General features: G+C 52.6%; 1 protein-coding gene across 1 annotated transcript in view; it reads left to right on the top strand.

Moving 5' to 3' along the window:
- Positions 1 to 12,199, top strand: part of Cog2 (component of oligomeric golgi complex 2) — a 28,634-nt gene extending 16,435 nt beyond the window's left edge. The window contains exons 10-18 of the mRNA XM_052166594.1: positions 1,761 to 1,900; positions 3,646 to 3,707; positions 4,637 to 4,788; positions 5,687 to 5,860; positions 6,588 to 6,660; positions 6,935 to 7,077; positions 9,117 to 9,256; positions 10,552 to 10,732; positions 11,600 to 12,199. Coding sequence (XP_052022554.1) covers positions 1,761 to 1,900; positions 3,646 to 3,707; positions 4,637 to 4,788; positions 5,687 to 5,860; positions 6,588 to 6,660; positions 6,935 to 7,077; positions 9,117 to 9,256; positions 10,552 to 10,732; positions 11,600 to 11,698 — 1,164 coding nt within the window. The 3' untranslated portion in view covers positions 11,699 to 12,199. The remainder of the gene's footprint in view (positions 1 to 1,760; positions 1,901 to 3,645; positions 3,708 to 4,636; positions 4,789 to 5,686; positions 5,861 to 6,587; positions 6,661 to 6,934; positions 7,078 to 9,116; positions 9,257 to 10,551; positions 10,733 to 11,599) is intronic.

Here is a 12,199-nt window from a genome sequence, read left to right as displayed (position 1 = left end):
GGGTCACAACCTGTTTGTGGGGGTCGAACAGCCTTTTCACGGGGTCACAGATCAGACATCCTGCACATCAGATGTTTACACTATGATTCTTAATAGCAGCAAAATTACACTTATGAAGTAGCAACAAGATAATTCTATGGTTGGGATCACCACAGCATGAGGAACCCCATTAAAGGGTCACAGCATCAGGGAGGTTGAGAACCATTGCTTCATAGTAAGGCTTACTGATAGCACATGTCACACCTTTATAATAAAATCGGCTTGTTTGTCTGCATACAATGATCTTGCTTTTCTTTTGGGAAGGTAGTTTGCTAAGAGGTCGAACTCAGAAGTTCGAGTGAAGACAGTATTTCCATCCATCCTGGCGTGTCCACCTGTGTTGTCTTCCCAGTTGTTCCTCTGATTCCTCAGGCTTCAGCCCCCCTTGGCCCCTTCGCTGCTGCTGCTGCTGCTGCTGCTGCTGCTGCTGCACTCCCTCCCCATGACCCTCGGGCCCTTCCTTCCGGGCAGTGACCAGCTCCTCAGTTGCGTCCTGAGTGTTCAGTGCTCGCTGTTAATTACCTTCACGGTCATTTCTAGCTCTGTTGGGTTTCTAATCTGCTGTTTAATGTTAGTGCTCCCACTGTCTAGAGAGGCACAGGGAACTTACCCGAGACCTTGCCTCAGACAAGCATGGAGCTTGTACCAGAGAAACCGGTGTAGAATATGGAATGATATGGTGACTTGTGTTTTCCACAAGCTGTGTAAGCAGGTTTCATGATTGTAGAAATGGCGTGTTTTAGATCAGATACTGTGTGTGGGGTGAGCAGCGTGCATGAGAGCCAATCAGGGCTGTTTCTAGTTTGCTGTGTTCTTCAGAGACTCATAAGGACCATGGTGGCTCAGCATAGGTTTGGGCTCAGACTGAGCAGGCCTTCCGGCCCAGGATTAGTGGCTGCATTTTCTGTGGGTCTCTATCAGCCTTGAAGAAATGCCTCTGGCTTGAAGCCCATGCCACTGTTGTGAAAGCATCGGCCTCTGCTCCTGCAGCCTTGCTGTTTCCAGAGGCAGCTCAGGTGCCTTGGTCTCAGCTCTTTACACACCCAGACCACCCCAGAGAATAAGAGGTGCCCAAACTAGCTAAAAATAGTTAAGATCTGTGGCTTAGTCTCCAATGAAGTTCCTGTCTGTGTGACAGGAAGTAAGTTCAGGGATTTGGTGACACGGGATCAAGCCCTGTCTAACTGAGAAAGTCCAGCAGAGTTTGCAGGAGCCTGGGACGTAGAGAATGGAGACGCACAGAGGGCAAGTGCAGCTTGCTGTGGTTCCTAGCTGTGTCTGGGGCGGGGCGGGGTGGTTGTCATGGTGACGGTGCATATGTTTAGTGTGTTCATCTGTCCTCCACAGGAATCATACAGTGCCTCCCCCAGTGGGTTTTCTTTCCTTGTTTCCTTTTAAAAGGCATCTGCTATGAGAGATGAATCCTTCTCCGTAATCTTCTGTCTGTGATCCCATGTGAAGGTCAGGGCTGCCCTGGAAGCGGAGTGTGTTATCCCTGGCCTCACAGTGGGACACCAGCTTCAGGTGGGCTCTTTCCTCACACAGAGTTGCCGTGGTCACGGCTGAAGCTTTAATGATGGGGAAGTTGGAGTTACTAGGCGGCCGCCCTGGGGACAGTCACTCCTGCCTGATTCTGGGTCGACCTTTCAGTCTTGAGCATGCACTCCTGACTCTGTCTAGCTGGCTGATGGAGAAAATCCCACCATTTGTTCTTGTTCTAGAAATACACAGTGAGCATGGACTTTGTGCGGAGGTTTGAACGGCAGTGTGGATCCCAGGCCAGCGTAAAGCGACTGCGCGCACACCCTGCCTACCACAGCTTCAGCAATAAGTGGAACTTGCCTGTTTACTTTCAGATAAGGTCAGTCCCTCACCCTATCCTACCCTGCCGTAAATGTTGGAAAATAGATATTCAGTCCCTGTCCCTGGTGGAGAAAGTAAATGCCCGCGTGCCCTAAACAGCTTCAGATTGCACAGGGGAACTGAGGTTTCTGGAGTACGCTGCTACAGCATTCGAGTGAGTGAAGAGTTTGCAGTTCCTTCTACGCTGTGGACTCCGTGATGGGAAGGTTTAGGTATCTTTACTCCCTTTCCTGTCCCCTCCTCAGAGCTGCATGACCACAGCACATATGTGCTTCATGCTGTCTGGTACTTAGAGCAGAGGAAAGCAACACCCTCTGCGCCTGGACTCCGCGCTGGGCCACCACGGTGTCAATTTGTAAGAGTGCTTTTACTCCCTTTAGACCATGATGCTTAAGGAAAGATGTGAGGATCTTTCCCCAAACCCAAAGGTTAAAGTTAGATGTTTCCTCTCCTGAGCGCCCACAGAGAGTGACGCGCTAGTGCATCTGGAGGGTACGGCACGGCTGATGAGTTCACCATGGTGGTCAGCAGCTTTGTAAGGTTATGTAAGCTCCGTAAGGCAGTTATGCCGCCTGGCTCCAACCTTTGTTCCTGAGTCCCTCAGTTCAACAGCAGGTGTCTCTCTGCGGTGTGGAGTGCTAGCTGTCAGGGCTCCGTTCCGTTGTTTCTGTGAACTGTCAGAAGCCTTCACAGAACTGTGGTCTCACGCCCTGACCTAGTTTGCTGATTGAACCTGGTCTCCTCTCCAGCTTCAAGCTCTCTGTTGGGTGCCATGCTCTAGGCCACTGATGACCGTAGCGTCTTACGTGGCTCCACCTGTCCACTGTGGACAGTACAGCCAGGCCCTCGGTCTCTGGTCAGTCTGCTTTCCTGAGCTTTGCATAGATTTTGAAAGATGCTGTGGGGCTGAGGCAGAGTTCTCGAGGCTGGTGTGCACTGTCACCACGCGTAGCGCTGTCTCAGGCCTTGCACTGGAATGCTGCGCCCTGGGCTCTCGCCACATCTCTGTGCCTCGTGTTCCTTCTGTGCCTCCCTCTGCTGTTGCCTAGACCAGCCTGCTGTAGGCTTCCCCGGCACCTGCTAGCTCATTACCACAGCTGACGCTCAGGTGTCACCGAGGTGAGCTCATCTTGAACGTTAGTCAAGATTCCCCATTACTGAGGAGTTAGTAAGTGGCAAGAACGTGCAGAGACTGCAGCTTAGAAACAGTGCCCACGGAAGCAACCAGTTGTCAAACACGTTGCCTCTGTTAGTGAAACCCGGGTCTGCTGGGCGGCTGGACACTGGGACTGGCTGCCATCAGGATGTAGGCTGCAGCAGGGAGGCCAACAGAGCATGAAGCAGGCATGTGCAGTGAACCCAGGGTTGACTGGGGCCTTGGGGGGTCTTTCTCAAGTAACAAAAGCAGGTGCCGAGCCGGCTTTCTGTGTCTTAGTTTGGGGCATTTCTTCACTGTGGTATTGCTGACATGGGGAGTTGGAGATAATGCTGCGTGGCCTTGAGCTGTTACTACAACGTGAAACTAAGGGAATCCTCTCAGTAAGGCTCAGATGAAGTATATTAAGACTAGCTGCAGATAGCAGAGAACCCTGAGGAACAGTGGCTTTGTCTGGGAGTTTATTTCTTACACAGTAAAAAGGAAAAGGGCATCTGGACATCCTGAGGACACCACGTGTCAGTGGGCAGGAGAGGAGGCTATGCAGACCCGCCCTGACACCAACACTGACCCATGTCCTTCCTCAGGTTCAGAGAAGTGGCGGGGTCCTTAGAAGCATCCCTCACAGATGGGCTAGAAGACGCCCCAGGTAAGCTCAGCAGGAAACAGCAGGTGTCCATAAAGGGGCTGAGCTCACCAGCCAGCTCTGCCCCGGTCCTGAGATGCCTCTGCCTTCTACCACCTTAAAAAAACAAAAAACAAAACAAACAACAAAAACAAAACAAAACAATACAGGAGCCCGTAACAAGCTAAGCAAGCTTAATTGAGCTAATAAGCTCAATTCTCAGATATTTTTACTTTTTTATGCAACAAATAGAAAGCAGTCATGGTTCATTGAATGTCTTGCTTTAGAGATATGATGGCAAAGAATGCTTTATACAGTTACAAATAGACCTTTTCCTCCTGCATGCCACATGTCAGGGCCATGCATGCCCCTGTGTGCAGTCGCTGTATCCTCTATTCTGTGATCAGCTCTTGAGATCAGGCACGTTTGTGTGGAGCGGCTGAACATTCAGTCAGCTCTTTATAGACTTCCACAGTTCACCGTCCTTCCTGCCCCCAACCCAGCTATGGGGAAGCAGCACACACAGGTTCCAGGTTCTCCTGCTCAGACACAGCCTGGCCTATCCTGAAACCCCTTATTGAGTCATGAAGTTGTCTCTTCTGTCCATCTCTCCAGAAGTAGTCATAAGGATTGACCTCCTTGTGTGGGTAGTTGCCATACTGAGGGGAAATTAAAATCTGAAGCATAAGCTTGCACGCTGCCACACACCACTGCGTGTCGTGGGGGAGAAAGCACCTGTTAAGACAGTGGAGCATCATGTCTGATCCTAACTCCTGTGCCTGGAAGCTGTGCCAGTTACCACACATCACAGTGAAGACCCGTGGCCCAGGGCTGCTCTAGCATCTCTGTTGGCTGCAGGTCCACACCATGCCCTATTCACATGCCAATGCCTGGGGTTTGATAGACAGCAGCCGTAACTGGATGGTGCGCCCTGAGTCATGCTTTTTCTCCAGCCGGAAGTCCGTACTGCCTTCTGGCTTCTCACAGAACGTGGATCAGCCTGGGCAAATGCTGGTCCGATGAGATGTTCCTGCCTTTGTTGGCGCACCGTCTGTGGAGGCTCACGCTGCAGATTCTGGCCAGATTCTCTGTGTTTGTCAGTGAGGTGAGTGGGCCCTCCTCTGCCAGCCAGCACAGGAGGACTTTGAGGGGCTTGTGACCAAACACCCCCAGGGTGTCCAGAGTGTCCGTGGTGTCAGGTCCAGCTGTGGGCACCTGGCCACATGCTCAAGATTAATTACTGAGCAGTCCCACCCTAGTGACTTTCCCATCAAAATTAGATTCCTAAAGCACCCTGAAAATAAAATATTCATTTTAATGAAAAAACATTAGAAATAAAAGTAAACAGGCTTAAGTTTTAGGCAGTGAGAGGACCATCAAGGCAGACGTAGTTCCCTCCACTTTAGGCTCTCACTTGATCACTGACACACGGGGATGCCTGTGGCTCTTGTCCCCAGGAGGTTGGCGCCTCTAAGAGCTGTGCGGCAGCTTTAGGCCCTTGCACACATCGGTGTTCAGGGCCACCTCAGAGACACCCTCAGTGACAGACACACGAGCCAGTCCTCATGGAGCAGAAGTCTGGAAACACAGAGGGGCAGTGCAGCGCGGGCACACCGCTCTCCAGAACAGAGCACAGGCTGAGGGCAGCAGAGGGCCAGCCTAGCTCCGCCCCCTTCCCCCTGTGGACTTGAGTCTCTGGTTCTTTGTAAATTGGCAAAATGGCCTCTGTGTGTGGCTGTGGTGAGGATATGCCTGTGAGCTGGAGGTGCCAGGAGGAGGGGAGCTCTGGAAGTTGGGGCATGTCTCTCCTTACCCCTCTGCTCACAGACTTCCTCAGGCTGTCCTACCCCACTGGCTGTCCCAGAAGACACAGTTCCAAGAACAGCAGGGCCCAAACCTGCCTGAGACACACGTGCTGTCCTCTGCAGCCAGTGTGTGCAGCACTGAGCATGTGCAGTGCCGTGTCTCCGAGGGAGTGTTTGATCCTTGAAATCCTCTTTCAGCTTTCTGCCAGGCCCATTTCTAATGAAAGTGCCAAGGAGACTAAAAAGCCTTTGGCTGGCGGCAAAGACCCTTCGGAAGACCAAGGAAGCCATCCCTCAGAAGCAGGCACCGCGTCCATCTCTAGCACTCAGCTGGTGTGTGTGGTCTCAGACCTGGGCAGGCTGCAGGAATGGGTGAGCTCCGTGGCACTGGTCGATACGTGGATCTGTGAGTTGTGGGGTCCCACGCACCGGCCGAGGACACAGGAACCTCTGAGTGGGGCACATCTTTGCTTCCTGGTCCCTGCTGTGATGCGCTGTACCCACTGTTCCTTGCTCTCAGGAGAAAGCTAACCCTCAGCATAAGCACGCTCCACTCTTCCTCAGCCACTCCGCGTTGCTTGGGCCCGGCCTACAGCGGGCTGGCCTGTAATTATTTCGCTTTGCAGCCAGCCTGGTGTCTGAGAGTGCTGATGCAGTGAAGCCCCACCCACTTGCTCTGTCGGCCTGTGCTTTGCTCCCAGCATTTAGAAAACTGGACGCACTTAGAGTTCAAACCTCCAGGTAGATTGCACTCTTCACAGTTTATATTTTTACGGTGTGACTAAATAGTTAAGTTACACTGTGTGTTCTGAGAGAAGGTAGCCTACTTACTGTGAGCGTTCTGGTGCCGTGATCTGTTAGGTGAGGTTCTGCTTTGCCGCCTTCAGTGGTCACGCAGCCAGTGGCCCCATGCTGTGTGTGCCCAGTGGCTGCTGAAACCAGAGCCCAGCCCACTTGGGTCACCTCATCTGCAGAGCCCGACCCGCCGGAGTCACCTCACCTACAGCTCTGCACACTTGTCACTCGTGTCTGAGGTTTGTGGGCGCAGGGTTGCTCGTTCTGATTAAAAGAAGGAACCAGTGTCTGAAATGTGTTTCAGCTCCCGGACCTCCTGGAGACAGTCAAGCTGAGACTTGAGATGACCGGCTTTAAGAATTTTTCTTCTCTATCAGGTAAAAAATGAACTTAGACTCAGACTCTGAATAAGAAATAACAAAGGACAAGGATGTAGACTCAGGGAATGGTTAGACTAACACCCCGACTCCAGACATTATCCTTAGCTGTTTCTGTGTTTTGCTCTTGTGTTTAACTTCTATAAATGAGATTGCTGTTTTGTACTAATGAGCTGACTTATTAGCACACTCTCAAGGCCATGGTCACATTTTAATGAAGTTTACTCAGGGTACTAGCTGGATCAGTGACTCATCCCACTGCCCTGTGTCACAGTGGCCCTGGAAGACTCCCAGAACGCCTTGTCTGCCCACGTGCCGGCTCTGAGCAGCAGGATTGTCCAGGACCTGAGTGAGTCTTGCTTCAGTTATCTGAAGAGTGCCCTGGAGGTCCCCAGGCTTTACCGCAGGACCAATAAGGTCAGTGTCACTTGTGGAGAAAGCTCTGTGGTGTGCAGGGCCAGGGAGATGTGGACCACAGTCAGATCTTAGGGTGGACTGAGGTAAAGGACTCTGGAGGGTCAGGAGCCAGCTCACCTCCCAGTGTTTGCTTGGCTTTGGATTTTAAGGAAAACTGCTGTTTTGTATGTGTGTGGGTCCTGACTGGTCTGGACTCACTCTGTGAGCCATGGAGGTCTCCATTCCACAGACATCTGCTTCCCTCTCTGCCTCTGAATGCTGGCATCAAAGGCATGCGCACCACACCTGTCTGAAAAAGTACTTTCTTTTCTTTTTTTAAAAAAAAAGGAAGCAATTAAATTTTTTATTTTACTTGGTGTGTATGACTTTCTCCTATTTGCATGTATACGCACCGCGTGCCTGCCTGTTGGATCCCTGCAACGGGGGCTACAGATTGTGAGCCACCATGTGGATGCTGGGAGTCTGGGTCCTCTGCAGAGCAGCAAGTATTCTCACCTGCTGAGTCTTCCTTCCAGCACCAAGCAACCATTTAATAGCATTTCAAGTCTTACTCATTTAAAATTTATTTTGTCTTCATATACTCCCTTAAATTTTAATTAATCTTACTCCTGCAAATTTTTTTTTGGAAAATACCTGATTTTCCTTGTAGTGAGCACATTAGAAAGAATAGCATTGCAGGGCGGTGGTGGTGCACGCCTTTAATCCCAGCACTTTAGAGGCAGGGGCAGGTGGATTTCTGAGTTCGAGGCCAGCCTGGTCTCCAAAGTGAGTTCTAGGACAGCCTGGGCTACACAGAGAAACCCTGTCTCGAAAAAAACAAAAAACAAAACAAAACAAAAAAGACTGTGTTAGCGACCAGTGAGGCAGCCCGGTGGGTAGGGTGCTTGTTGCCAAGAGCACAGGCTGGCTGGTGCCACAGAGCCCGAGTGGGTGCCGGGCTGTGGCAGAGCCACTGGGGACTCTCCAGGCTCATCTTCCTGCATTCTCTCTGAGTTCTGCTCTCTTGTGATTGGTTCTTCCTCTGCTTGTCTGCCAGTCATGGTGGGCGCTAGATTCAGGGTCCTGCCTTTTTGTTTACCCCAAACTCTAAGGAACTATAACAGTCATCCGCGGCCTTCCTTTTGCTTACATGCTGAGCAGCTCCTGCTAGCAGTACCCATTTGTTGTGCGAATTTTGGAGCATAGAAGGGATTCCTTGCTGCTGGACTTAGGTTAAGCACAATTTGTGTGCGGTTGCTTTCCTCTTGCTTGTTTATCGTCGTCGCCATGGTTATCCCATTGTCATCATCAGCCTGAGAACAGAGCTTTACTCTGAATCCCAGGCTAGCTCAGAATTAATTGTGTAGCTGAGGTTACCCTCGAGTTCATGGCAATCCTATGCCTGAGCCTTCTGAGTGCTGGGCCACCATGTCTAGCTGTCCCTCTTGGTGTTATAGTTTGGCCTGGGGAAGCCCAGTTCCTAATCCCCGTGCTTGGCAGGCTAAGAGGAGGATCGCCAGCTTGATGCCATCGGCGCTGCAGAGTCAGGCTGACTCCAGTAAGCCGAGCAGCTCTAGCCACGCAGCAGAATTACTGCTGTGATAACGGGTCCTGCTTTGCTGTTTGTTGTTGGACCTGAGGCCGCTTAGGTGGGAGGCGCCTGGGCGCATTCCCAGGTGCCTTCCTCTTCCTTCAGCTTGGTCTGTGTGTGCGCATGCCCAGCACATCAGCCCCCACAGAGCCCTGGGGCAGTCTTCACCTGCAGGGCAAGGAGCCAAGTCTTCTGTGCCATCCAGCTACTTAAACAGGATGTAGAACCAGCCCTGGGCATCTGTCTAGTGGGAGGAGTCAGGACTCAGCCCTGTGCATCCTGCCTCAGAATCAAGCCTGATCTGGAGCAGAGGCAGGGGGTCGTCTCCTTGGCACACTGCTGCCCACAGGTGGTTTCTGTGGCCCTCTGGTTACTTTCTGGGAGGGATGGGGCTATTTGCCTAACATTAATGGTAGGATGACTCTTTATTTCCTTGTGTCCCTAATTCCTGTCTACAATGGCATTCCAGGAGGTCCCCAGCACAGCCTCTTCATATGTGGACAGTGCCCTGAAGCCACTGTACCAGCTTCAGAGTGGACATGGGGACAAGGTGCAGCCAGCAGTGATGCAGCGCTGGCTGCAGGATGCTCTGTCTGACAGCACACACAAGTAAGCTGGCGGCCTGGAGAGTTGCCCGTCTGCACCCTGGGCAAGGGCTCCTGGGGCATCGGGCTGCATGTAGAAATCGCAGCTGTAAATGGGCAAGGTGTGGGCAGGCACCTGGTCCAGTCCCTCCCTCCCTCCCTCACCCTCTCCACTGCAGTAGTCAGGTTGACCTGGGTTCAGTGAGTCCACAACCCTGAACCCAAGGGCACCTTTACTGCCCTCCCCCTCCCCACTCAGCACAGCCAGGTCCTTGTCTCCTTGCAGAGTTAGATATGCAATAGGATTGCCACTAGTAACAAAGTGTCCTCCAGCTGACCGTTAGCTGATGGGAGGGAGGAACTGCGCATGTAAAGTGTGATCGCACAGAAGGCCCAGGCAGGAGCACTTAGTTACCTGGAGCTCTTCCTAGCCACCTCACGGCTAGTGGACTTGCCTCTCGGCTCCTGGTGGAGTGCTGTCTGGCATTCTTGCCGTCCTGGGTTCCATCTGCAGCACACCAGAGGGAAGTGGCCTGTGGCCCTATCCTACTGTTGATCCACTATATTGCAGGAAGCTTTGTTTTCATTTTGACCCTTGCTGTGGGTCAGTTTAGAAACAACAGTACCTAATCCTGTGGTTTTCTAAGCAAATAAGTTCCCAGTGCCACACAGCCGGTTTGTTGGCCAGGCGAGAAAGTGACTGATTTGTAATGTTATGTTGAAAGTGTGGGAGTAATGAGCTTTGTTGAAACTCCTGAGATATATTTGTACCTTAAGAGGCAGGATGACTGGTCTTGACATGCTGTAGAGGGTCCTGCACCTGGGAGGACACTGGCCCTCCTGTCCTCCTGGATTTAGAACCAGCGTTTATATTCATATGTACATGGGAGTCTGGAGGTCAGCATCTGTGTGTCCTTCCATTACTCTCCAGCTCGCTGAGACAGCGTCTCACTGAGCCCTGAGCTCATGAATTCAGCTGTGCTGGCCTTCTGGAAAAACCCCAGTGATTGTCCTGCCTCTCCGTCCCAGTGCCAGGGTTACAGGCAGGCATCGATGCTGGGGATCTGAACCCAGGTCCTCATGTGTGCACAGCAAACCCCGCCCACCGAGCCTCCTCCCCGCGCCAGGACTAGGGTTTAAACAGGCGCCTGTGCTCTCCGTGCATCATGCTGGACGCTCAGGAAACGTTAACAACCCACTCTCCAGTTGAACGGTTGTGTATGTGATGGCCATCTTAAGAATCTCTTATTTACAAAGCAAGTTCCTGCCTGGTGCCACCAGTGTCTGTTTCCAACCTGTCATGACCATCTCGTGCCCAAGGTACTTCGAGACCGTGTCGGATGTGTTAAACTCTGTGAGGAAGATGGAGGAAAGCCTGAAGCGCCTCAAACAAGCCAGGAGATCCCCAGCCACCAACCCTGTCAGCTCCAGCGGTGGCATGAGTGATGACGACAAGATCCGGCTGCAGCTGGCCCTAGATGTGGAACACCTGGGGCAACAGGTAGGACCAACGTGCGCCCGCTCCGAGGGCCAGGCTAGCCCAGCAACGTGCGCCCGCTCCGAGGGCCAGGCTAGCCCAGCAACATGCGCCCGCTCCGAGGGCCAGGCTAGCCCAGCAACGTGCGCCCGCTCCGAGGGCCAGGCTAGCCAGGGCCGAGGTGTCACCTCCCTAGAGCCAGCAATAGAAGAGTCAGGCTCATCTAGCCGAGAAGAAGGGTGTGTGCAGGAAGTAGACGATAGAAAATGCAGAGGGACCCAGAGTGTCCCCTCGACCCAACGGCAGCCATCCTGGGTGCTTCAGCACCGGCTCAGGCTGTCAGCAGAGCCACCCCTGCTGCCTGCAGATGTTGGCACCTGCCCTTCTTGACAGTTGGGTCTGTACATAGCCTGCTATCCCTGGATGCTACACAGGAGGATTGCCATAGTGGAATTGTAGGACTCCTGTCTCAAAGAAAGATAGTGAGGTAGACAGCCTGCAGATATCTGCCACCATGTTTATTCTATAAGGGATCCGAAGTCTCTCGAAAGTGTGACATGGGCAGAGCCAGAAGTAGGGATATGCCGTCCCTGCTGCTGTCCAGCGCTGCCGTGCTGCGTGCCTTGGTCCATTGCTCTCCTTCCCTGGCTAGAGTCTAGTGTGGTGAGCTGAGGGATCCAATCATGCCAGCTCCTTAGGGTGTGAGGCGCGCGGCCCACACTGCGGGTCTGCACTAGGCCAGGCCTTTGCTCTAACAGCAGGCCTTTCCCTCCTCCCCTTGGGAGCACTTTCTACTCAATGGGCCAAGGTGGGCTTGTCCCGGCTTCAATGGCGACCTCCCTCCCCACTCAGACCTCGCACGGTGACAGTTCACTCTCGTGGCCTTTGCAGATACAGAAGCTGGGCTTGCAGACCAGCGACATCAAGAGCTTCCCAGCCCTCCTGGAGCTCGTCCTTGCTGCCAGGGACCAGGCGACTGCGGAGCCCTAGGCCTCCTGGCTGGACCTGGAGTGGGGAAGAGCAGCCCTTGGCCTCCCAGCCGCCCCGCAACAGCCTGGACCTCTGCCCAGCGCGTGTGGGCCGTCTTTCACCAAGAAAGAACCAAAGCCTTTCCATTGTATGGAAGATAGTTTTTATGACATTTGAAGCTTTTGCTATAGTTTACAGAACTTTTATTTTTATTGTAAATCTTAGTGTAGACAAGCTGATGTCTACAGTAGGGTAAAAGTAAATCTACAAGTGAGGCTATGGGGCTGTCCGGGCCCTGCAGGGGAGCACTGAGCAGGATGCGCCAATGCAGAGTAGAACACTGATTGTCCCCAACCCTCCGACCTGGGAGATGCTGTCAGCCTGCGCCTTCTCAGAGGCCACAGAGTGGCCAAGCCGTCCGGACACAGAAGAATAGCACTTCTGATCTTGCCGTCCGCACCTCTCAGAGCCAGAGCCGGCAGTAAAGATTCATTTCCTAAATAAAAGAAGTATCTGCTGCAA

Source organism: Apodemus sylvaticus, chromosome 21, assembly GCF_947179515.1.
Source record: "Apodemus sylvaticus chromosome 21, mApoSyl1.1, whole genome shotgun sequence".
Classification (NCBI taxonomy): Eukaryota; Metazoa; Chordata; class Mammalia; order Rodentia; family Muridae; genus Apodemus; species Apodemus sylvaticus.
Note: the sequence above shows the minus strand (reverse complement) of the source record. Positions and strands in the feature narration are given on the sequence as shown.